Source organism: Phyllostomus hastatus, unplaced genomic scaffold, assembly GCF_019186645.2.
Source record: "Phyllostomus hastatus isolate PE091 unplaced genomic scaffold, TTU_PhHast_1.1 phas_scaffold_114, whole genome shotgun sequence".
NCBI lineage: Eukaryota > Metazoa > Chordata > Mammalia > Chiroptera > Phyllostomidae > Phyllostomus > Phyllostomus hastatus.
Window position 1 is genome coordinate 5,919,697 of NW_025334006.1, and position 22,490 is coordinate 5,942,186.

General features: G+C 49.6%; 1 protein-coding gene across 1 annotated transcript in view; it reads right to left on the reverse strand.

The window, feature by feature from the left end:
* Positions 1-552: 552 nt before the first annotated feature.
* EXOC4 (exocyst complex component 4) overlaps positions 553-22,490 on the reverse strand; it is a 674,858-nt gene continuing 652,920 nt past the window's right edge. The window contains exon 18 of the mRNA XM_045855728.1: positions 553-2,025. Within this exon, the coding sequence (XP_045711684.1) occupies positions 1,788-2,025 (238 nt within the window). The 3' untranslated portion in view covers positions 553-1,787. The remainder of the gene's footprint in view (positions 2,026-22,490) is intronic.

The window sequence follows — 22,490 nt, forward strand, 5'->3', positions numbered from 1 at the left end:
CTCCCACTATTGGCTTCTAGTGGGTGGAGGCCAGGGGTGCTGCTAAATGTCTCCCAGTGCATCAGGCAGCCCCACCGCAGAGAACTGTTTGGCCGAAATGTCAGCAGCACCAGGAAACTTCCCAAACCGCGCCGACATGTTCAGTCAGCCACGGCAGCTTCTCCAACACACTGCAACACATCTTCTGTTGCATTTCAGTTGCATTTTGACTTTTCTTGAAATAATAAAGTATCATATGCCAAAAATGTTGTGTACTTTCTTCCATCTTCAATATTAAAGTGGACGCACAAAAATTCACGAATTTTGATGTTTTTTGTTTAAATGCACGCTGACGTGACAGCTGTCACAACACAATCTAACAAAACTGTTTCCAATGAAGTTAAAGACAACTAATAAGCACTACTAGAGCCGTCATACGGACTTCTGGGCCAACCCAGTAATGAGCATGTCCCCATTGTTTAGTATCAGCACGCACCTGCCAGCATCTGGCACGCATACGACCTCAGGGAGTATCTGCTGAGTAAAGAACACAAGAACGACAATACACGACACTTAAGCTTCTCAAACTTTTTTTAATGTTCTGGTTTTCCCACCAAGACCAGCACTGTGCAAACAAGGGTAAAGTTCTGGACCACCGGGGTGTGGGCAGTGACCATGTTGGGGGTCAGAGCCCTTCCCGCTCTCCCTTCCACATGTTTTCGGGGGTGTTGCGGTCAGCACACTGCTCTTTCCCGGGGCATATCGAGCACGGGCGGCAAGGGCGCTCAGAGACCTGGAGCAGTGGGCAGGCCCGGCGTGTGGGAGCAGCAAGTGCTCCCACCGGCCAACAGCGCTCCGGAAATGGACCTGGCTGGCGGGCACACAGAGGAGGAGTGTCAGGGCTGCCCGGGCCTCCCTGTGCTCTGCTGGGCAGACCTGGGCGGTTTCTAAGGTGAGGAAGGCCTTGGGGCTCCTGCAGAGGGTAAATGAGCATCTGAGAACCGGTCACACCCAGTGTTAACAGTGACGTGAAAAGTTCTCTAGCCATAATTTTCTCTTGGCAAGTACAGCAATAAAATCAAGAAGAAGATGGAATCACCTTTCATTCTTTCATTTTGGTCATTACTTTGATGGCTCTTGGTTTCGATACAGCAGAAATGAAAATGAAAAGGTAATAGACCAACTCATAACCCGTGGAGGAGCTACTGCATATAAAAACATCCCAGGGATTGACATGGAAGGACTTTTTTTTTTTTGGCCTGGCCTGAGGAGCTCCTGTTTTGGTTTGGGGAATTTGTGGAGAGCCCCGTCCAGCTGAGAAGCCATTCACTGGATCTTGGCAACAGAGAGAGAAAGCAATGCACATACACTTATTTCACTGAACTGTAAACTGACAAGGTCCAGAGAGTAAAAATCCTACTGTTCACGTAAGAGCAGTTTTGGGAAGAGACTGGGACTTCGTGGGCAGTCTCCTTTCCAGAGACGGCTGGGCGTCACTAACAGGCACTCGTTTCTTCCGGGTCCATGTTGACACGACCTTCCTCCTTGCCCCACCCTCGTCCATTTGGAATCCACGGCCTTAAATCAAAACGCTCCAGACTGCAAACTCCCTTTGGAGTTCATATGAAAAGCCACAACTAAAGAGAAAAAAACCCTTACATCTTCTCTCCACTAAAGCATTAGCGTAGAGGGAAAAAACTAAGGCAGCTCAGAATACATCAGTAACACATCAGGGAAAGAAATAAGTATGACTAAGTAAACAAAACTGACCACTCCCGCCCCCCCCCCAACCCCCCGCAGTGCCCCCTTTAAACCGTGGTTATCTTCTTATCCTTGGTGGCTTGCTTGATGGCGGCCTGCTCACAGATGATCTCCTTGAGCCGCTGCAGCCTCATGTTCTGGGTGGTCTGGTCCCCCACGCCCGTCTGACTGCGGTGCAGCAGGGTGAGGGCATGGATGTACTCCAGCTCCGTGTACTTCACGCCCTGGTCCACCACCAGGTTCAGGAGCTCGTCGGCCGTGTTGTACAACATCTCGTAGTACTGCCTGGAGAGAGAGAGACAGAGAGCACTGCTCAGCATCACCACCGCCAGACACTCACGTGTGGTTTCAGGGGCAGTGAATCTGCAGTTTTTAAGTTACCTGGTTTACTTATTCAGTCAACATTGACTGATCACTAGGCATTGTGCTGGGCTCTATGAATGTAATGGAGGACGAGACAGACCCGGTCTCTGTCCTCTTGGAAGTCACTGGAGCTCTCCCTGTGACGATACAGAGAAGACCCAGGGAGACCTCACATCTTTTAGAGTTCAATCAAGAATTTCTCCAAAGTTTGAATTTAACTCTGAAACAAAGGGAAGTGGGACACAGCACCAAGGAGGAGAGAAACGATAACCTGTCAGGCACTGCCAGCAGTTTTTATCTCATTCAGTTCTTCATCCGTCCACTCATTCCATGTGCGCTCTGAGGAACGCAGGGTTTCCTACTCCACAGAGTGGGATGATAACAGTCCCTGCCTCTTAGGGTTATTGGAAAAGTTAATGAATCTACATAAAGCACTCAGAATGGTGCCCAACACAGTCAGACGTGCTCTGTAAACATTAACTATTGTTGGAAATATAAGAATAATGAATTAAGAGTAATGCAGTAATGGTAATAGCAATACATAGTGATGAGCAAGATGTGGCCTCTTTCCTCAAATAGCTCAGAGACAAGTAGGAAAGGTAATGAAAAACAGAGAAATAATAATTGTGTCTCTGCCGACAAGTTTCCATGTGCTGTCACCTCCCCTCACTGCACCCGGCGTGCTCCTGTCCCTTATCTCAGACATGGAGGCTGAAAGCACAGCGGAGTTAGAGGGTTGGCCGGATGTCACCGACACGGTGAGTGGCTGTGCCGGGACAGGAACCCAGGTTCCTGACTCCCAGTCCAATACTCTTTTTTCACGGACACAGCCAAGAAGGACAGTGCGAACGCCACGAGGAGGTGTGCGCGCTGTGCGTTCACGGCAGAGGAAGAAGTCGCAGTGCGCAGAGGGCAGGGTGAAGGAGCCGGGAAGACTCCATGTGGGGTGGCATGCTGTCAGGCAGGGTTTCCGGGAGCAAATTTTGGATTTGGGGAAAGGGAAGGGCGGGAGTGAAGGCAGGGGGAGGAATCTGGTTGTGGGGGGACGGACGGGGCGGGGGGGGGGGGGTGTGCAGCTGAGTACCGGGGAGGCAGGCGGGGAAGGCAGTGAAGTGAAAGGGTAGAGTTGGACGGCAGGCCAGTGACGTCACTGAAGACGCTGAAGCTGAGTTGGGCCAGTAAAGGCCCTGTCTCCGTACCCACCCCCCCACACCGTCCTGAGGTTCTGTGGGGAGCAGAGGTGCCACTGTGAGTTGTTCTTCTGGAAGATTAGTGTGACCGAGGTTCGCAGAGTGTCTGGGAGGGACCACTTTGCCAGGACAGAGGGGAAGTGATGAGGCAGCGGGCCGGGACAGGCAGGGGGTGAAGGAGCCTTGCGGGTCTTCCAGGAGTCTTGTCCTGCTGGCCTTGGGCCTTGGGCCTTGGGCTTGTTTCTTCCTCATCGGGAACATCCCGAAAAACAGAATGTCCTGGGGCGGAGCTCAGCCACCCCCGGGGCTACAGCGGGACTGCGGTCGGTCAGAGCACCGGCGTCTTTCCACACGGCTCTCTCCTCTTCCCGCTCTGCCTGGCCTCGTTTTCCACTTAACACACTCTAGTTACTTTTTAGGCAGGAGAAATGATTCTGCCGTGTGAGTGCTCAGGAAGAGCGGCAGCAATGGGGGGCGTGCCCTAACTCTGCAGGCGTGCAAGTGGCTCCCGGCAGCGACTCGGCCTGCGCCCTGGCACTGTGTCCTCGTGGGGCCGACTGGGGGGGGTGGGTTGGGCTTCAGAGGCACGTTTGGTCCGACCCGTGGAGCTGCATCCTTCGGAGCCGTGAACCATCCTTTGGAGGTTACAAGGGTAACCTCCAGTGCAGACAGAGGTACGTCTGATAGAGGAGACGTGTGACCGTGGACCTCTGGAGGCCTGGGACCCAATCTCAGCTACAGTCAGGAGCCTTTCTGATGCTTTGCGTTAAGCATAAAACCTGTGCGAACGACTCCTACTCCACAGCAGATCTGCTGTGATTACAAAATCCCACCATTAAGGAAAAACAAAACAAACCCTGATGCTGAAGGAGGAGGCATCACATCGACCCGATGGTTTCACGTGCCCTCTGCACCTGTGGCTTCCCCCGTTTGGACAAACGAGGCCCTGCCTCAGCTACTTCTGGTTCCCTTCGGGGCACAGGTGACCAGAGACTGTTTGCAGAACTAAGCACCCATTTTAAAAAACGCTCAAGAAGGACCATGTTCACATCTAGATTCACCAAGTGGAACGAGAGAGCTTGGGGCCTGTGCTTCTTCCAAAGCCAGGAGGCGCCCGAGAGCTGCAATTCCCAACTGGAGCTCCTCAAACCACAGAGCCCCAGGGAACTTGGGAAAAGCACAAGGCCCCGAGGCCCCGCCCAGATCCTCTCACTCCGGAGGGTCTGAAGCAAGGAGGAGTCTGAGCCGATGGAGTCTGAGGGGCATGGGAAAGCATGCAGAGCCATTCCCACCTCCTTGAGCCAAGGACCTAAAAGCATTAGGGAAGGAGACAGAAGCAATAAGTGGGCTATAATGCTTTTCAATGAGATTAAACCAAAAGAATTGAGTTACTGTGTATTATGATGCTGATATTTTCATCATTTATCTTAAGAAGTAGCATTGAACCCATCAGATCAGATTAAATGGGATTTCTCTCGGAAAAAAATCAGATGACTTGTTTCCAGGGGTAAACAGCTGGTTTTCCACAGAGACTGCTGGTCCCCGCCGGGCACCAAGGACAAAAGAGAGATGCCTGGATTTCCAGTCCTGAGTCCCCCGGTGTGATAAGGGACAAAGGCATGCCACTGAAGTCCGCAATGCTTCCATGTCCTCTGTGCAGCGCAGACCGTCACAAATCCCGGGATGACACTCGGAGGGACTGAGAGACTAGCAGCGTCCTCATGAGCCTGGATGAGCAAGGCCCCGGGGTCGCAAGGCTGAGTTACCAAACGAAACTGGCAGCTAACTGATGGTGTGTTCTCTACGGTTAGGGGCAAAAAATCCCCATAACCATAAAGACATATTAGATCATAAAGAAACATAAATATTTAAAGACAATGAAACTCATTCATCTTTCAGAACAGTTCCCAGCTGCAAAGGCTACACTAAACCACAACAGCGACCGAGATGCTTGGAGGTGGAGGAAGGCCGTGTGGGGGGCCCCACGGAGAAGAGGGGCAAGTGCCCCAAACCAGACCATTACACGAGCTTCCGTGACAAACACTGGCACGCTGACATGGAGTCACGTACCCCAACTGGGATAGATAATCGATCAGCACTTACGGAGGCCTCGGGGCAGCGGAAGCCTGACCTTCACCATCAGGCACTGCCACCGCAGCCGCGGCCTCCTGGCACCCGTGTCACGGTAGACAGCACCTGCCTTGGCTGCGGGATGGGGCCGGTGAACACGCACTCAGGTTAGACCCTTTCTGGGGCACAGCCCGTGCAGCCAGTCTCTCCTTAGCCCCTAACGTCAACGGGCCGGCTGCTACACGTGGCCGGAGAGCCTACTCTGGAACCCAGCGCCATGCCACCCCGCCGGGCGGGCACTTTGTGAGAGGCGGTCTCCTCTGCGGCTCCTCTCACCCTTGGGCACACGTTAACACGAGCGGTATCTCACTCTGAGCAGCTCTAACATAACGGGCCCTTCGGTGTAGGCGCTGCAGTCACCGTGACTCTCCGACGGGCCAGCCAGGCGTTAGAGGATGTGAGGGACTTGTCTCAGGCCTCAACAGGAGGGACTCTGAGCCCTGGACTCACGCCAAAGCCACGAGAATACAGCAATATCTACAACTGTACAAAGCAAAAGTACTAATTTCGAAGAATACTTGTATAGCTAATTCGTTTTTACTCATGATTTAGGAAATATGAATTTAATAAAGTTCACATACTGACTCAACTCTCTCTGCCTTCCACTGTACTGAAACCAGCTAGTGTTGTGGCAATTCCAGATTCATGGATGCCCTTTGCAGTTATATATCTGAACAGCAGTGGGTCTGATCTGGGAATTCAGTGCTCTAGGCCGAACACAGAAGTCACGCCGTAATTTCGGCATTCAGGAATTCCAGGGAAGCTTTTCGGCTTTCTCACTCATTCTGTCGCCTCTCTTTATTTCTCCCTTTTTGTTCCTCCAAGCTAGTAATGGACAAGGTGACCTTTCTTTCCAAAAGTTGGCTGCCCTTCTGACTCATGACTTCCTCGAGGAAGGGAGATAATTAAGTAATTTCATTGTGCAGACTTTCTCATCTAGCCCTTCCTGAGATAAAGATAGTATTAATATCAACAAGAGAATTAGGCTCTGAAGCTGACTTCTTTAAATGTAAGTTTCAAAGGAAGAAAAATTCACCTGAATATAGCTTAGCATTAACCTTACTTAGCTCCCCCCACTTCTCTCAGCCAACAGCCGCAGCATTCTGAGCTCTTAAATAAAGCCCAGTAGCAGATGGGTCACTAAATCGTCAGATAAAACACTGGACTCCTGTTTTCTTGCTCACTCAATAGTACATATGCTAATAAGCAGGGAAATGGAAAGGGAGAAAAGAAAGGAACTGAATAATCTATGCACTAGATAATCATCCCATAAATAATTGAGAGGTAGTTACAGCGGCAAGACTTAGAGAAGTAAATAAATACTCGAGAGACCAACTAAACTCAGACTCTAGTTGTCTGTCCTTCCCCTCCTCCCCCAAACAGCTGTGCGACCTTGGGTAAACTCGGTCAGCTCTTTGAACCTCTGCTTCCCGTGTGAGACCCAAGTTACAGCAGATGCCGCTTCTGCACTGGGTTTTGGATGGAAAAACCTCTACGGCCTCCTCTGCCTGGTCCTTTAAAAGCACGGGCTTCCGCCAGAATCGGCTGGTGCTGATGGTGCCCGAGCCGTCACTGCGAGAGGCGGCAGTGACCGACTTCAGACGGTTCTGAGCAGGCGCACACTCAGCTCGGTGCGCGCTCCAGACCAATAACAAACCGGGTGGCAATCCTGGGTGTCAGAAGAATGAATTAGTTCATTAAGACATGTAATGTAATTGATCTCATTTGTCTTCCCCTTCAAAGAGCTTAGAGTTTATTACAGACACGACTGAAAATTCTCATTTGAAATCGTTGAAGTTATTTTCATTTTAGGAATGAGAAAACTAGAGTAGAGAAAAGCTAATAATTTTTAGAGACTTAGGAGCGGAATTAGATTTATAGTCCATATTGGGATAGTTTTTAACACTCCTGACAATGGACTGTGCAGGTTTTTGTTCCGACCAGGACGCTCCAGGGAAAAAGTCAAGGTCGATCTTTAGAAAGCTCGGGGCAGAAATTCCCTCGGCTGGTGGCAATCACTCACGAGGTCGCAGAGCCCGGGAGTGCGCTGTGAGGCTTTCGAGGGCTTCTTCGCTGGACCATTGGCCCTTATTCTCTCTACGTAAAGTGGCGCACACCACGGGCCTTCATTCGGGCACTGCGTGTAAGTGGCAGTTGCCTGCTGGTCTCGTTCTGATACCCTCCCTGCTTCCTGGGAAGATGTGAATGGTCGATGCCCACTGTGCCCATCCCTCAGGAATGCAGCCCCGTATTTCTGACAGCAGCAGCCACAGCCTTGTTATACTTCTCTTAAAAAGAAAAACCCAAAACCAAAAAAACAAAACACAACCACTCAACACCAAGGAATTGCTCTAAGACCCGTCCCTTATAAGAGGATGGCCTCTCCCTAGATCAGTTGCAGTTGCTGAAAAGGCGGGGGGAAAGTCTTTTTGTTCCCTTGGCTGCAAACGTTGCCCCCCATCTTCGGAACGCACTTGAAATTTATAAAGAGCTCCGGCTGCTGCTGCGATGTCCTTCTCGACAACGTGAGGATGCGCATGTCACTCTCCGCTCCATCAGATAATTTTTTAAATTAAGTTTTCTTACAGCAGGGATAGAGCAAGATCTGCATTTTAAGTTCGGCGCAATTAAAACTGTGTCTCTTTGGTCTGGGCACTGCCTTTGGTCAAACCCCAACCGTAGGAGTAATTATTCAGCCCGTTCAGAAGTCTGCCCAACTCCTCCCCCCATTCTGAAGGCTTTAATAAATATTGATCAGGCACGCACTTCTGTTTGCACTTGCCAGAGCAATTCTGATGGATTCATCTTCTGATGTTATCAAATAATGAAATATGAAAGGGTGAATAGAATTACCCTCTCGTTCTGTGATTTTTTACGGAGGCCCTTCACTTTGCTCCCATAATTGTGTTTGTCTCAGGCTCCCGTCAACGCCCTTTGATTATCAAAAGGCGAGTCTAGGTTAAGGAGAGCGATGCTGCGCTGAATATCACTTTAGAGGGTCTTTTCCATGAAAATAAATTATTGAATATTACTTTAGGGAGTCTTTTCCATTAAAAAAATAAATTATCTAATGGCACAGATTGATAAAAGGACCCAGTCTGGTGCACTCTGACGGCCTCGAAGCTGTGTGTTGCTTACCAATCAGCACGAGGCCCTGACTGGGTGTCACCTGCTGCTCCTGCGCGTCTCAGAGCAGCAGTCTGGGGGACGACCGTGGAGGTGCGCTGAGTAACAATGACTCAGGGACCCTGTGGCTTTGCTGGGTTTAAGTCATGAAATGGAATTTGGAACTTTTCAGTAAATAATGCCAACAATTTCTTCAAAGGGTGACCTAGTGTTATTATTACTAATGCTTGGGAAACTCCAGCCACATTTGAAATGTTAATATAACATAGATAGTCCTTGCTGCAAGAAGCGTCTTTTATTGACACTTTAAAAAAAAGTCCAATCCAGGCCCAGATCAAAGGCATCAAAGGCACTGGGCAAATGCTTTCATTTAAAGTAAGATAAATCTCATCACTTCCTGGCCTTTTGGCTCAGATCAAGTGTAAAGTAAGATAAATCTGGGCCTTGCCGGCCAGCCTGCCTACCCATACTCCTACCAAAGGGTCAGAGGGCCCTAGGCAAGGAACAGGACCCGAGGCCCCTGCTCCAGGTGACTGGCAGAGCTAATGATAGAGGGACGAAGGGCTCACTGGTGTTGGGTCCCATATTTACAACTTGGGGGACCTTCTCCACTGGTGTGTGGGTGCAAGGTCAGTGTGGGCAGGCCTGGGCTGCATGGCTTTAATGGGAAAAGCTGGCCACCAGAGCACTGTGCCAATCAGGCCACGGTGACGGACTGATTCTGCAGGTGCCAGCTGGTTCTATTCTTGAGCGGCTGACCCTGCCCCTGGCCAGCCAGCTCACAAGTGTGTTAAGCCCGGTCTGGGTGAGGCTGGATGCGTAGTTCACTGCAAGCCCTTATCACTGCTAGTGGTGCTAGATGCCAGGACTGCTATTCAGCCTTAGTCGCACCCTGACTCTGGCCTTCTGGCCCCAGTTAGAAAGCCTAGGACCCTTCTTCGTATTGTTGTAAGAGACTTCTCTACTTTGCTGAGACAAAAGACCAGATCTTTCAGGACTGAAGGGTCGGAAAGGGAAATGGTTTTGGCAGTGAAACCAGAAAATCAGCAGATTATTTGAAAAGTGTGAGCATATGCAAATCAGTAGGTCCTGAAGGCAAACACTCTGTGTATTTACTAAACCCCGAGGTTATTTATGAAAGGGAGAAAACCTAAACAAACCAAAGCTACCAAATGAGCCACCTGAGATTCAAGGACATGTGACTCAGGATGTCAATTAGAAAAATAATGGACTAAATCAGAAGGAGCTAATAGAAATATGTACAGTATCCAGCAGGGTTTAATTAAAGAGCCCAATACTCTGACAAACGTGATGGATACCTTTGGGTAGCAACGTGAAATTTGGTAGATGAAAAGACCACTGTGAATAATATATATTTGGATGTCAGTGAACCATTTTATACAGTGCCTCTAAAAAATATTACCAGCAAAACAAATTTATTCTGAATGGCTACTCCGATAGGACACAGGCTGGAAAACAAAGGGTAATGACAAAGGCAAACCGACACATTCTGAAGAGAAAGCAGCCAGCGAATGCTCAGGACACTGGCTTGTAACTGATCCGACTTAATACCTTCATTAATGTGCAAGAGCACACAGAGTGGTGGAAAGGGCAATGTCACTAAATGGAGAAGGGCCGTGAACAGCGACAAAGGAAAAGAACGACGGTAAAGGACCCGGAGGATTTGGAGTTTTGGGCTGCAAATGACAAAATGAGATTCATCTTGCAAAAACCCAAGGGCATCTGTCTGGAAGAAATTCCAGCAGCCTGCACCCCGTAGCTGGGAGAAACCCCCGAAGAGGAAAGGTGGAGGCGATCACAGAGGCGCATGTGGGGGGCCAACGGCACGAAACCACGGCATCGTCTCATTCCCGTGAAAGAAAGTGCCAGCTACAGGTCAAGGAGGTGATGATCACCTGTCTTTGCTGTACTTCAGAGTTCTGGGTTGCTTTCTACCGCAAGCCAATTGAAAGGAAATCAGAAAAAAATCATTGAATGGGAGTAAAGGGACAGAAGGTGGGAGGAAAAAAAGTTTAAAAGAGGTTCAGCCCAGTTTTTGCTCAAATGTCCGCTTCTCAGGAAGCGAGGTTTTCCCTGACCACCTCATCTAAAGTGACACCTGCCCTGTCCTCATCAAGCTCTGTCCTTTCTTGGAGCTTTGCTTTTGCTTTGAGCACCACCTCCATCTAAAAACATGTATTACCAAAAATGTTTTTAGTGTGTCCTGTGTAACTGTATGTATAAATGTAGAGACACCACATAACACCGTGGTTGTGAGCCTGGATTCAGGAGCCAGGGGCCCGGGGCCCGGGTTTGAATCCCAGTTATGCCTCTGACTCTACGATCATGGGCTCTTCATTAATCTCTCTCTGCCTTACTTTCTTCATTTGAGAAAGGAAGCAGCACCATGGGCCTGTCACAAGGATGACGTGATGAGGCAAAGTGGCTGGGATGGAGTAAAGGTTGTGCAAGCACTTATTCCGTACCTAAGTGTCTGCCCCGCCCCTCCCTGGAATACCCGCTCAGTGGGAGCGGGGTTGGGTTGGGTATCGTTCTTGTTACCCCTTGGCCTCAGCGCAGGGCACCTGGTGGTGTTGAAGAAACAAAAGGAGTGAATGCATGAGAGAGCCAACAGTCAGTAAACCCCGTTAAGTGACTGAGCACAATGTAAAACAGAGTCTGATTCTTTGACATGAGAAGGGGAGGAGCCATGAATAAAATACGAGCTCAGCATAAAGGCAAAGAGTGTTCCCATGCAACTCGGACTCTGACTTCGGGATGACTGCTTACAAATGGCAAAGGGGAGGCCCCACAGATGAGGGATCCCTGCACCCCCCACTTTTCTTTCTTTCTCTGGTGGAAACACACATGAATTCCTGGGTATTTCTTGGCCTGCCTGGACCTCAGTTTCTGCATTTACCCAACGAGCTAAATAACATTACACATCACAGGTTAGGTTTGTGAAACTGAATGGTGGGGTAAGGCACTTGCCGTGTAACAACGGTAGAAACAAGAGCTAACTTTTACTGCACTTCCCGGCCACCTGGGTATTGTTTCTTCCTTCAGCACAACTGCACGAGGTAGCAGTGGTGTTTTATTAAACCTTCCCTCTCCACTCCAAAGAGGGGTTTCTCTTCTCTTCTTTCTTTTTCTAAGGTTAACCCTACACCCTTGATCCCGCTCTCTTCCAGAGCCTGTAGGGCCCTGCTGGGGTCTGGTTTTAACTCTTGTATCTGGCGGCTAGCCCGTTCACTGCTTCTTTCATTTCTGCCTTCCAACACCCTTACATCGCTCATATTTTGAAAACCAAACAAAGCCAAACAACAAACCCCAAGCCCTTTGCCATCCTGTGTCTACTCCCTTCTCATCGTTTCTCTTCTCCTTTCATTGTGAAATTTCTGGAAAAAAATCATTTGTATTCACGGTCTGTCCTTCTAAAGCCTCCACCTACCTACCTGAAACTGTATTTAGAAAGGTCACCAATGACACCCTAGTGGATGAACACAGTGGCCTTTGCTTAGTACTTTTCCCCTTGGCAGTTTTCCATCCAAAACTCAACTCTCTTTGAGCCCCGCTGTTTGGATCCCTCCCCCAGCCCCCTCGGTCCCTTTGATGTTCCCACAGGCTCCTGCACCACCTGCTCACTGCAGGTGTCCCCAGCCAGGTGCGGGCCCCCCTGCTCATCCTCTGCTCCCGCAGTCTTGTCTGTTCACGGGATGCCCCCCCCCCCCCCCCCACGACCTGGCCTCTTCACTGATCAAAGCTTCGTTTGCTCTGCTTTGCAGATGTTTCTACCGGATGTCCTCAGCAGCTAGCCTCCCTGACTTCCAAATGTCGCTCGGCAGAAGTGTAGTTTCCAAAACCTCAAAACGTCTGGATCACTTCTGAGTTTCCGCTCTTCCACTTCTTTTGACATGACCACCAGGTCTATCACAATAACATCTTTTACAGTCACTTCTCCTTTCCAATCTCATTATCACAGATCTTAATTACTTCTTACTGGGACATTATTACAGTCTCCTGCTGCAGTCTCTCACCATCACTAACTCCTCCCAGACTCACCCTGGGCTGAACATCAGCTACAGGAGCAGCTACAACAACAACAACAACAACAACTTGTGTGTCCACTGGTGCTAACAGGATTCAGTCCAAACTGTGATATCCAAGGCCTCTGAGAGATCTGGCCCTTATTCGACTTTTTCTCCCCCTTTCCGTCTGCATCAACCTATTTTAGCCAAAGTTAGCTACCCGCTGTTCTGGAACACACCCAGTGCTTCGTGGCTCTGCGTCCGAGTATCCAACGCCTGACAAACCTCAGGATTGCTGAGACCCTCTGTCCTCTGTGACGCTATCAGAGTAATTTCTTCTTTCTGTTACGGCACGGGTCACCCGCCCATGTACCATGTACCATTCAGAGTAATGTCTGCTTCATAAAAAAATTTTTTTCACCTAGTGATATGATAAAAAAAGGCATCGGGGTATTTATTTACTACCTGTGCAAACTTGGAAAAGTTAATTAACCTTCCGGGGCCTCAGTTTCCTAATAAAGTAAGGATGCTGATTGTACCAACAACTCATCGGGTTGTTAAGAGGACTGAATGAGCTAATGGCTGTAAGTGCTTCGACCAGTGCCTGGCACATAACACACGACCGTTTGTTAAATAAGCGAGCAACAGAACAAACACACAGACAAAAGGTACAAAAAGCATATAGTGCGAAGTGTCTCTCTCCCCCTTATACCTGCACGAGCGTGCGTGTGTGCATGACTGAGTGTGTGTGTACCCACAACGCTTAGAGAGAAATGGTGTTACATGCTCCGCTATGTTTCACTGTTCCCACCTAACAATACGTCTTGGAGGTGGTTCCATTTCAGCACGTATCGACCCGCCCTGTTCTTAATGGCTGCAGAGGGCTCAGCCGCATGGATGGGCCATCATATATATTTATTAACTTCTCCCGGGACGCAGCCTTCTGGCGACAATGGCTACAGCTCATGGCTCTCTACAGTATCCTTGGCGCTTACACAGTACCTTTCAAAATTCTTTTTCTATTTATTTATTTGCTCAACAAATATTTAAGCATCAATTATGCACCAGGTAGTATACAGCAGGTCGGGTGGGTAACAGAAGGGAGTAAAACACAGCCCTTGCTCTCTGGAGGTGCAGAGTCTGGTGTGACAGTAGCCATGTCATTACAGTTAGGTGACAGCGGCTTAATAAAGGTACAAATGAGACTCTCGGGCCACCAACGGGAGGGGCTGAATCCTTCTTAGAGCTGTCGGGGAAGGCTTTGCGGAGGAGACATGAATGATGGGGCAGACACGAGGGAGAAAGTGCCTGACAAGTACGTGGAGTGGGTGAAGCGGGTGGGCAAGTGGGAAGAATACGGTACTGGCGGGGGGGGGGGGGAGGGGGGACTGCAGACGGTCTGTTTCTCACCGGAGTGCAAGGGGCATGTGGGGTGCGGGGAGGTAAGCGGGGGCCAGATCACTGGGGCCGAGCTGTCACGCTCGGGTCTGGGCTCCCATGGGCAGGTGGAAGAGGGGAGGGAGGGGAGACGGCCTTAGAGGTGGCAGCCTGGAATCTGCCTCAGTTGTTGGGCAAAACCCCATCAATTAATACCACTTTTAATGAAAGAAGATATTTAACATTCCTCAAGTGGCACAGAAATCATCTCAGAACTAAGATACCTCAGAACTAAGGTACATGCTTTCTTCTATGAGAAACTCAAACCCAGCATGCTGTCCTTATTTTTCGGATTGTCCTCTGGATGCGGACAGTCTGGCCTTGGTTCCCACCCTGGCATCTGGGGACACATTCTGCGGTTGGTGTGGAGGAGGCTGAGCAGAGGGGGTCTGGAGAGGAGTCCGGCAGGACCGCCAACGAGGTCGGGAAACTCCTCGCCCACCTGCCCGCATCAGGGGAGGATGCACAGTCAGAGGAGCGAGCACGGCAGACGGGACCGCCCAGCCTCTCCCTCGTCAGGCCGCCCCCGCCTTCAGGTTCCCTTGCAGCTCTGTGACTCCAAGGGGGTAGCTGGACAAAATCTGCCTCGAAGACAGCGCAGGCTGCCGACTCCTCACCTCCAGCACCTTCCCCCATCAGGCCGCCGCTGTGGGCGCGCACAGCAGGCTCAGATGAGGCAGGGAGGGCAGGGCGGGCAGTGGGAACAGAGAAGGCAGGAGCGGCGCCTTTTACCCAGAGGGCCGGCCATTGCTACCCCTCCTCGGGGCTGGTGAAACGTGAAGGAGGGAGGACATTAGACGCATATAATTGGACATGAAATCATAAATTAGGGGGACGATCACTGTTCTGTTTAATCTCCTGACAACCAGACACAGGAGGTTTGCTGACCCGAGTTTGGCAAATAAATAGAGGGTCTGAGAAGACGGTCACAATGTCCTGTGAGTGACACGGGATCAAACCCTTGGGTTCTCCACTATGGTTAAGGAGAGGCTTCCGGGAACTCCATGGTACATGGCAGGGACATACACTGAATTTGTTTTTTAAAACTTGTTTTAAAAAAGGATTTTATTTATTTTTTAGAGAGGGGGGAAGGGAGGGAGAGAAATATCCATGGGTTGCCTCTCATGTGCCCCCAGCTGGGGACCTGGGCCACAACCCAGGCATGTGCCCTGACTGGGAATCGAACCAGTGACCTTTCGGTTGGTTCATAGTCTACTGTTCAACCCGCTGAGCCACACCAGCTGGGGCAAATTCTTACTTTAGTATTGGATTTAAGTCTGGGGAGGGTGTCTGGAGGAAAATGAGATGTACTAGGATACAATTAACCTTAGGAAAATACATTCTGAGAGTCAGCAGAGAAAAAGGGCAATGAGGGACAGAACAGCAATTTTTTAAAACTGGCCTTTTCCACATAAAAACACTAGTACTCAGATTGCTTAACAATGCTGCTTTCCTAAGTCTATATATAAAGAAAAGAGCCTTTGATGGAGAAAATATATATAGCATTTGCATTCTTTTTTTAGAAAGAAAAAAAGTATTGGATTTAAAAGGGCAACATTATGAAAGGAAGGTCTTTGAGCCTTTAATGCCTCCATTTAAATGCTAATGATAACCTATGGCTCTGGACCACACAGAAAGGAAAGTTTTTGAAAGACCAAAAAGTGAATTTAAAAGGAAGCCTTAATTTCTTGAAGAACAGTCCTTATGTCTGAAGAGAAGCTAGCGCGCAGGCTTTCAAGAGAGGAAGGGGCCTCTGATCCGGGTAGAATCCCCCGGCCCCCCAGCAGGCGAGTGTGAAGGCAGGGACCCTGCCTTTGGGGGTTCCTGTCGGCCACAAAGTGTACCTGAGGGAGGGGGGCGCTTTTCCGCCCCTGAAACTGGTTCCCTTAAGGGCCTGCGCTGAGGGAGGCACGCTGTTTGGGAGGAAAGCAGGAGACCGAGGCAGGGAGGACGTGCGAGGCCTGGGCCCAGCGGGCCCAGCACAGAGGGTCAGGGAAGGCGCAGCCAGGGCCTCCTGAGCTTTGGTGCCCCCGCATTCTCACAGGAGGTGACAGTGGCGGATGCAGTGACTGAGGCCTCAAGAGCTGGCCCTGAGAATTCGGGCGGGGAGGCTGGGAGACCATGTGCTACATGTGGGCGCCAGGGAAACCGGCTCAGCCAAGTAAGGCGAAGCCAGACCAGGAAATAATACCTGGGATGGGGGAAATGAGTGGGCAGGGGGCCAAGGAGGCTTCTGGGGGGGTCGGGGGGATTCTAGTACTTCTTCTTATTTCCATCTGGGTGACAGTAATCGAGCTGCATAGTTAAGATTTGTACAGCTGTACTTCAATAAAAACACATTGCTTTTCTCCTCCTAACGTCTCCTTCCAGAAGAAAAACAAAAGAGGAAGTGAAAAAGCACGCAGCAGGCCAGGTGATGACGGGGTGGGTACCTGGACGTGTACATTTAACTCAGTCTTGTACCCTAGCACAGAGACAGATGCTAGTTTTGTGAGCCTTGAAAACGTTACGCTCACTAAAAGACGCTCGACACAAAAGAACCCCAGCTGTGTGCTTCCCTGTGTACGATGCCTCCAGAAATTCACAGACACAGAACGTGCACTGGTGGGTGGGGGTGGGGAGTGAGGGGAAGTGGGGAGTGACTGCTAATGGATACGGGTTTCTTTCTGCGGTGCAGAAATGTTCTAAAATCAGCCAGTGACGACGGTGGCCGCACAACTTTTTGACTGCACCCCCCCCATGAATTAGATACTTTAAAGAGTTAATGTTTATGTTGTGTAGATTACATCTCAATAAAGCTCTCATAAAATGCCAATGTTATGAACTAGACCCCTGGCTGCACAGAAGATGCTCGTCCACAGCCGATACCGTGTCGAGGCTGAGCAGTCCGTCAGGACGTTTGCTGCAGCTCGACGTTCTGCTGTGATGTTTGCAGAGAAGACGGTCCGCTGACGCGAAGGCAAACAGCTTCCCTGCTCACTCTCCACCGACGGGCCCGAGAGGTGCGAGGCTGGTCTGTGGGGCTCTGCGTGTCTGCGGCTTCGGTGACCCCGGCATCTTTGCACCAAATGCCGCTCAACTCCCTCCAGCCCTATTCACTAGTCTCAAGAAAAATTTCCAACAACTAATAATAAATAACCCCACTAGCAAAATAGGTTAGAGTTGGGAACAATTCTATGTGTATGATTACAAAGTAACAGAAACATAGTAGAGCCAAAGATTCACTGACTACAGTTTTTATTGAAGGACACTAGTGTTTATTTGACACTTACTATATGCCAGGTGCTTTGCAGGTGTGCCTGAGTGCATCCTCACAACGGGGGCGCACAGAGGGGAAGTACCTGGGTCGCCCCAGCTGCGTGAGGGCAGCCAGACTGAACTCTGGCGACACAGCACACCACCCTGTCCTGCCTCCCCCAGATCACCCGGGAAGACTCTGAGTTGGGCTGAGAGCCTGCAGTTCTCACCCAGAACCAAGCCTGGGGACACGAAATGTTTACTCGTCATCTTGAGACCCACTGAGACCCTACTTGTGACCATCCTATGAGCACAGGCCGGGCGAGAATGTAGTGACACTGTTTTCGCTTGGGTATCAGACAGTGCAGACAACTCTCCAAGTGTCACTGTTACGCTAACTTACGTTAAAGTGAAAGATGAGACTTCTTCTTGCAGTGGTTTTACACGGCTGACCTTCAGACCCACACCCACGGTAAAGGGTGACTCTTCAGGGCTGCACTGAGGCAGGCGGAAGAGACAGGTGAGGGGTGGAATGGCCTGTGATCTCAGCAGACACAGTTCATATACATATACGCCCATCCTTAACAGGGAAAGTAAAAAGACATGAAAATGGCCTGGAAACCTGAACCACCAGGTTTTTTGCAAACACTGCAGAAGAAGGGGGAAGAAAAGGGCATTTCTTTCACATTGGCACCTTCAGAGTTAACCTCAAAACTTCTGGTGCTTTCACGGTCCCCACAAACCATCACTGTGCTTTGAGCACGGTCCAGTGGGGCTCTATTGATGGGCAGGGCGTGGCCTGGCGATGCTTCCCCTGTGGGCGAAATGAAGTCAGAGGAAGACGGTGGGGGATTAGCTGAGGTCACCTGTCGAGTCAGAAGTAGGGTTCCGAGTAGAAGTAGAGCTGGGCCCACTCTGCTGGGACCCCGGGTGCTGACCTGGCCCCTAGACTGTGCTCCACGGCTGGCCAGGCCAGTGCTACCAAGCACAGCTGCGCCAACACCCCGATTCCAGTGAGCCCTTCCCTGTCGGGGCTGCGGACACTGCGGGGTGAGGGGGGAGGGTACACACAGGAAGGAAGAGGCCAGAAATGCTTCCGTCCGTCCTCTGCACAGTGAGACTGCTCTGGCCCGTTTGCAGCCTCCTCTGTCCACGCTTCCTTCTCAGCGCTTAGTCTAAACACCCAGGCAGAGGAAGGCACTCGCCTGCGGCCCACACAATACCCCCGAATCACAACGCTCCTCAATGTGCCTCTTACGGTTCAGAGCCAGAAATGTCAAAGTCGAAGGTCATGCCGGGAGACGTCACATGCCGATTACGAGCCAAAAAGGAAACTGCTGTGCCTGGAGGGCCCTGGATGTCCCAAACCAGGTAGCTGGGGTGTCCCTCTCACTCCGGGCTCACGCTCCTGTGCAGAGTCTGCCTTGCTGGCAAACATTTCTCATGTTTTCAACAAGAACCATGCCAAGTGTGGTGGTGAAACAAACACTGGTTTGTGGCCAGAATGTTTCTGCAAGTGTTTCTTCAGGCAGGGGGGCGCGAATGTTTACCAGCCACGTGGGCGGGAACCATGCCGTGGCGAGTTTCAGAAACAGCTGCTTGAGGGGAAATGAATCCCACGGCTGCCAAGGACAGCCAGGATGTTATTTTAAAAATGCCCGTGGTCCTTCATGTTCCGTGTGACAGTGTAGACGTGGCGTGGCACCTCTGATGCGTGGGGAGCTGCCCTCGCCCGGCCACCAGCCAATTAGCGGTCACTGTCAGAGTGCTGGGTCCCGATGCACCTCGGTTTCCATCTCGGAAAGAAGAAATGGATTCCACTAGAGCATGTCGTGATGTCTGACAACCGCCAAGTGGGAGGGGCCGGGCTGGGCGGAGGGGCCGAATCAGTAACTTACTTCTGTTTTCCAGGAACAGAAACAGAGGCTGAGAGAGATCAGGCCCCAGGTCACGCAGCTAATCAACAGCAGAGCTTTAATCTGCTTCTCCTAAACCCAAAGCGTGTACCTCCTCCAGGCTGACATTCCTCTGGCTCCCCGGCTTCCGGGGTGCCTCTGTAGTAAATAGCACCCAGTCAAGGGTGGTCCGCCTCTGTCATCTGTCCGTGCATTTTCATTTTCTTATACCAGGTATTGTGTCCCTCAATCTGCACTGGAAAAAAAAGTGCTTTTGACAAGAGCATTGAGCTCCCTGGGAACGTGGTGGATGCAGCTTTATTTCAGTGCATATTCAATCAAAACTAGTGGTGGCTTCGTTGCAACAAAAAGCTTTATTGTGCTCTGTAATGAAGACACGAAGCACTTAGTTGAAATAACAGTCTTTTAAACCAATCTGCTTTATGCTCTGCCGCAGAGACGCAGATGCAAGGGGATCCAAAGTGATTTCTATGAAATGATTCACTCAGAGCGGGCAGGCCCCTGAGCAGGAACCTCGGGTTTGCTTAGGTACTACTACCTCTTGGGTTAGGGTTTCTTTTCTTCCCTTTTTCGACCGTGTTTATGGCAGGCACTGATCTTTCTCCACGTTAATTCTACTTGTGAGGACAGACAAACTTCCCACTAACAACCCTTCATGCTGTGCGACCTCAATCAGAACTCCTGCTCCGTGTGCTTCTGGGCGCTCACGCCCGCGTGCGCACGGGGACCTGGTGGGAGCTCAGTGGGAGGAGAGGGAAGTGAGGGTGTTGGCGCCTTTAAATAAAGACTACAACTGCTACTGGACTGCCCAAAGATACAGAGTAATTAGAAAGCTCTCCAAAGAATGGGGTAAGTCCATGAAATCCGGTTAAGTAAGTTTTCAGGAACACCGCAAGAAACACTTCTTGCTGTTTCGTTCTCCCACAATGAACGGAGGGGAGGATATCTCATTTTCCGAATGGAACTTTGTGGAGTTTTCAATAAGCCCCCTCAACACTTATCTAAATCTTTAATTAGTTCTGTAATATACTGATGATATCAAGCCTAATTAAATTTATATAGATAAGGTGCAATGAAATTCTAACCAAGTGAGCTGGAAAGCATATATTAAATAGTAAATTTAATGGTTCAGGATGATAACTACAATTTTATATCAAAAATTAAATTCCATTTATATGTTGTATTCAAATTGATTTTTAGTGTGCAAATTATTGGAAAAATCTCTTAGATATACCAGTAAAATTGCTAATCCAACCTGTTTAAGTATCAGTTATTAATGTGTGCATTTGCAAATAAGCCGCACACATTTGCAATTTTACTGCATGTAGTAAAAAATGATCTAAACCTTATGCCATTTTATTAAGAATACTAAGTTACTTTTCTTTTGGAATCATGCATAAACTAGGGAGACAAAGAAATGACTATTGGGTCTCAAGAAAGGGAGTCAGCAATTCAATATATAGCAAGGCAAAGATCATATATATACATATACACACATATATACACATAAGTATATATTGCTGACTAATGCAGTTTATGTTACTCTTTGGGAACAGAAAGTATGACAATAAAATTCTCCTGTATTGAGGACCAGCTGGAATGGAACCACACACACATCTGACGGCATAATCACAGGGAGACGTGGGCGTATACAGGTGTGGTGTTCACTGTCACCTGTGGGAGGGAAATGCTTCATGTCTATCAGGTGCAGGCACACATTAGCTGGTCACGTTTTACAGTTCAGCCAAGGAAGGAATAAGCTTTGAAAGCTGGACTAAATAGTATAAATATTGTTACGTGAGCGGCAGTCGCCTCAGAATTAGCTGTGTCTTCATGGTGATTACTCTGGACCAGCCATTATCTGCTTTCCCCAAAACATACCTTTATTACTCTGGGTTTCCGCTGCTTGGAGATCTATATTTGAAACAATGAAATCTTTATCAAATATCTATTGTACGCCATGTGCTTGCATGGTGGGAGATACACATAATGTGCTGATGACCTCGGAGAACAGAAAAATGAGTGCCCACTGGGGCAGTGAGTCATCCCAGAGAGGGGGTGGGAGTGTGGTGCATTTTGAAAAGAAGTTTAATAAGTAAGAACAGCCAGAACAAAGGCACGGAGGTTAGACTATAAATCACACGTCAGGGGGACCGTGAGATCGGGGAACCAGAACATTCTGGAATAAATTATGAGTGAAGAAGCTGGCTAGTTAAGAAAGGACAGTTACTAGAGAATTGCTAAACAACCTCGCACATTTGGGCTGGATGGAGTGTTTTTCAAAAGTCAGCCTAAGGACTGAACAAAAAATTTGTTCAAAGGAAGCGGTATCACAAAGGATGGCTTAGGGGACGAAACTCAGAGACATGAATGTTGGTTGAGAGGGAAGTGATGTGAGAGCAGCCGAACAGGACTCATTTAGAGGGAGACAGTCCACAGGTCTCGTTAACAAAGGTTGGCAAAGGGGACGGATGGGCCACAGCGGGTGGCAGAAACTTCTGTAACGTAAAATGTAAGGTTACGGGGCGGTGAGGGGAAGGAAGGTTGAGACCCGGCAGGTCTCGAGCTGCTACAGAGAACCGAAACCACAGAGATGAATTTCTGAGGACGTGGAGGGAGGACTGCTGGGACCAGATAAGGATGATGATGCGGGAGAGTCAGGAACCAACGATTCCTCAGGGTTCCCTCCTGAAGGGAGAATGCGGTCAAGTGCAGAAAGGGGAACTTGTGTTCTCTCCAACAGAGCGCAAGCTTGCGTGCTCCGAGACTACCCCTGGGGCTCACTCGCGCGGGGCAGCTGGGCAACAAGCGTGCAGAGCTGGGAGCGGCGGACCGCAGCGGAGGGCAGAGAGGAGGACGACGGCACTACCGGGCCTGGGGAGGCCGGATCACTTCAGCATGGTATGGATGCCCGTTCTGATCCACAGCGAACGTTTTGTTCGGAATTTTCCAAGAGGAAAGAGGAAATACAGAGGGCCAAACAGGAGAGATTTAGAATCTCACCGTACATTGGGAAAATTTGGTACAATCATGGACTGTCTAGCCAGAAAAAATTAATATCTATATAAACAGATTTTGCATAAAATTTCTTGGTGTTTATGGACCTGTTGAAGCTCCATCTTGTACTCCAAGTTAGGATTATAGGGATTCTATTCTAAGTATCACACACAGACATGCATACATACAGTTATCTCTATCGACACAGACATCTTTTCTACGCAAACATACACCACACTTAGGTGTGTATCCGTCCGTTGATCCACCACCCACCCACTTACTAACAACACCGCATGGAGTTCTTTTCCACCCGCTTCTGTTTCTGA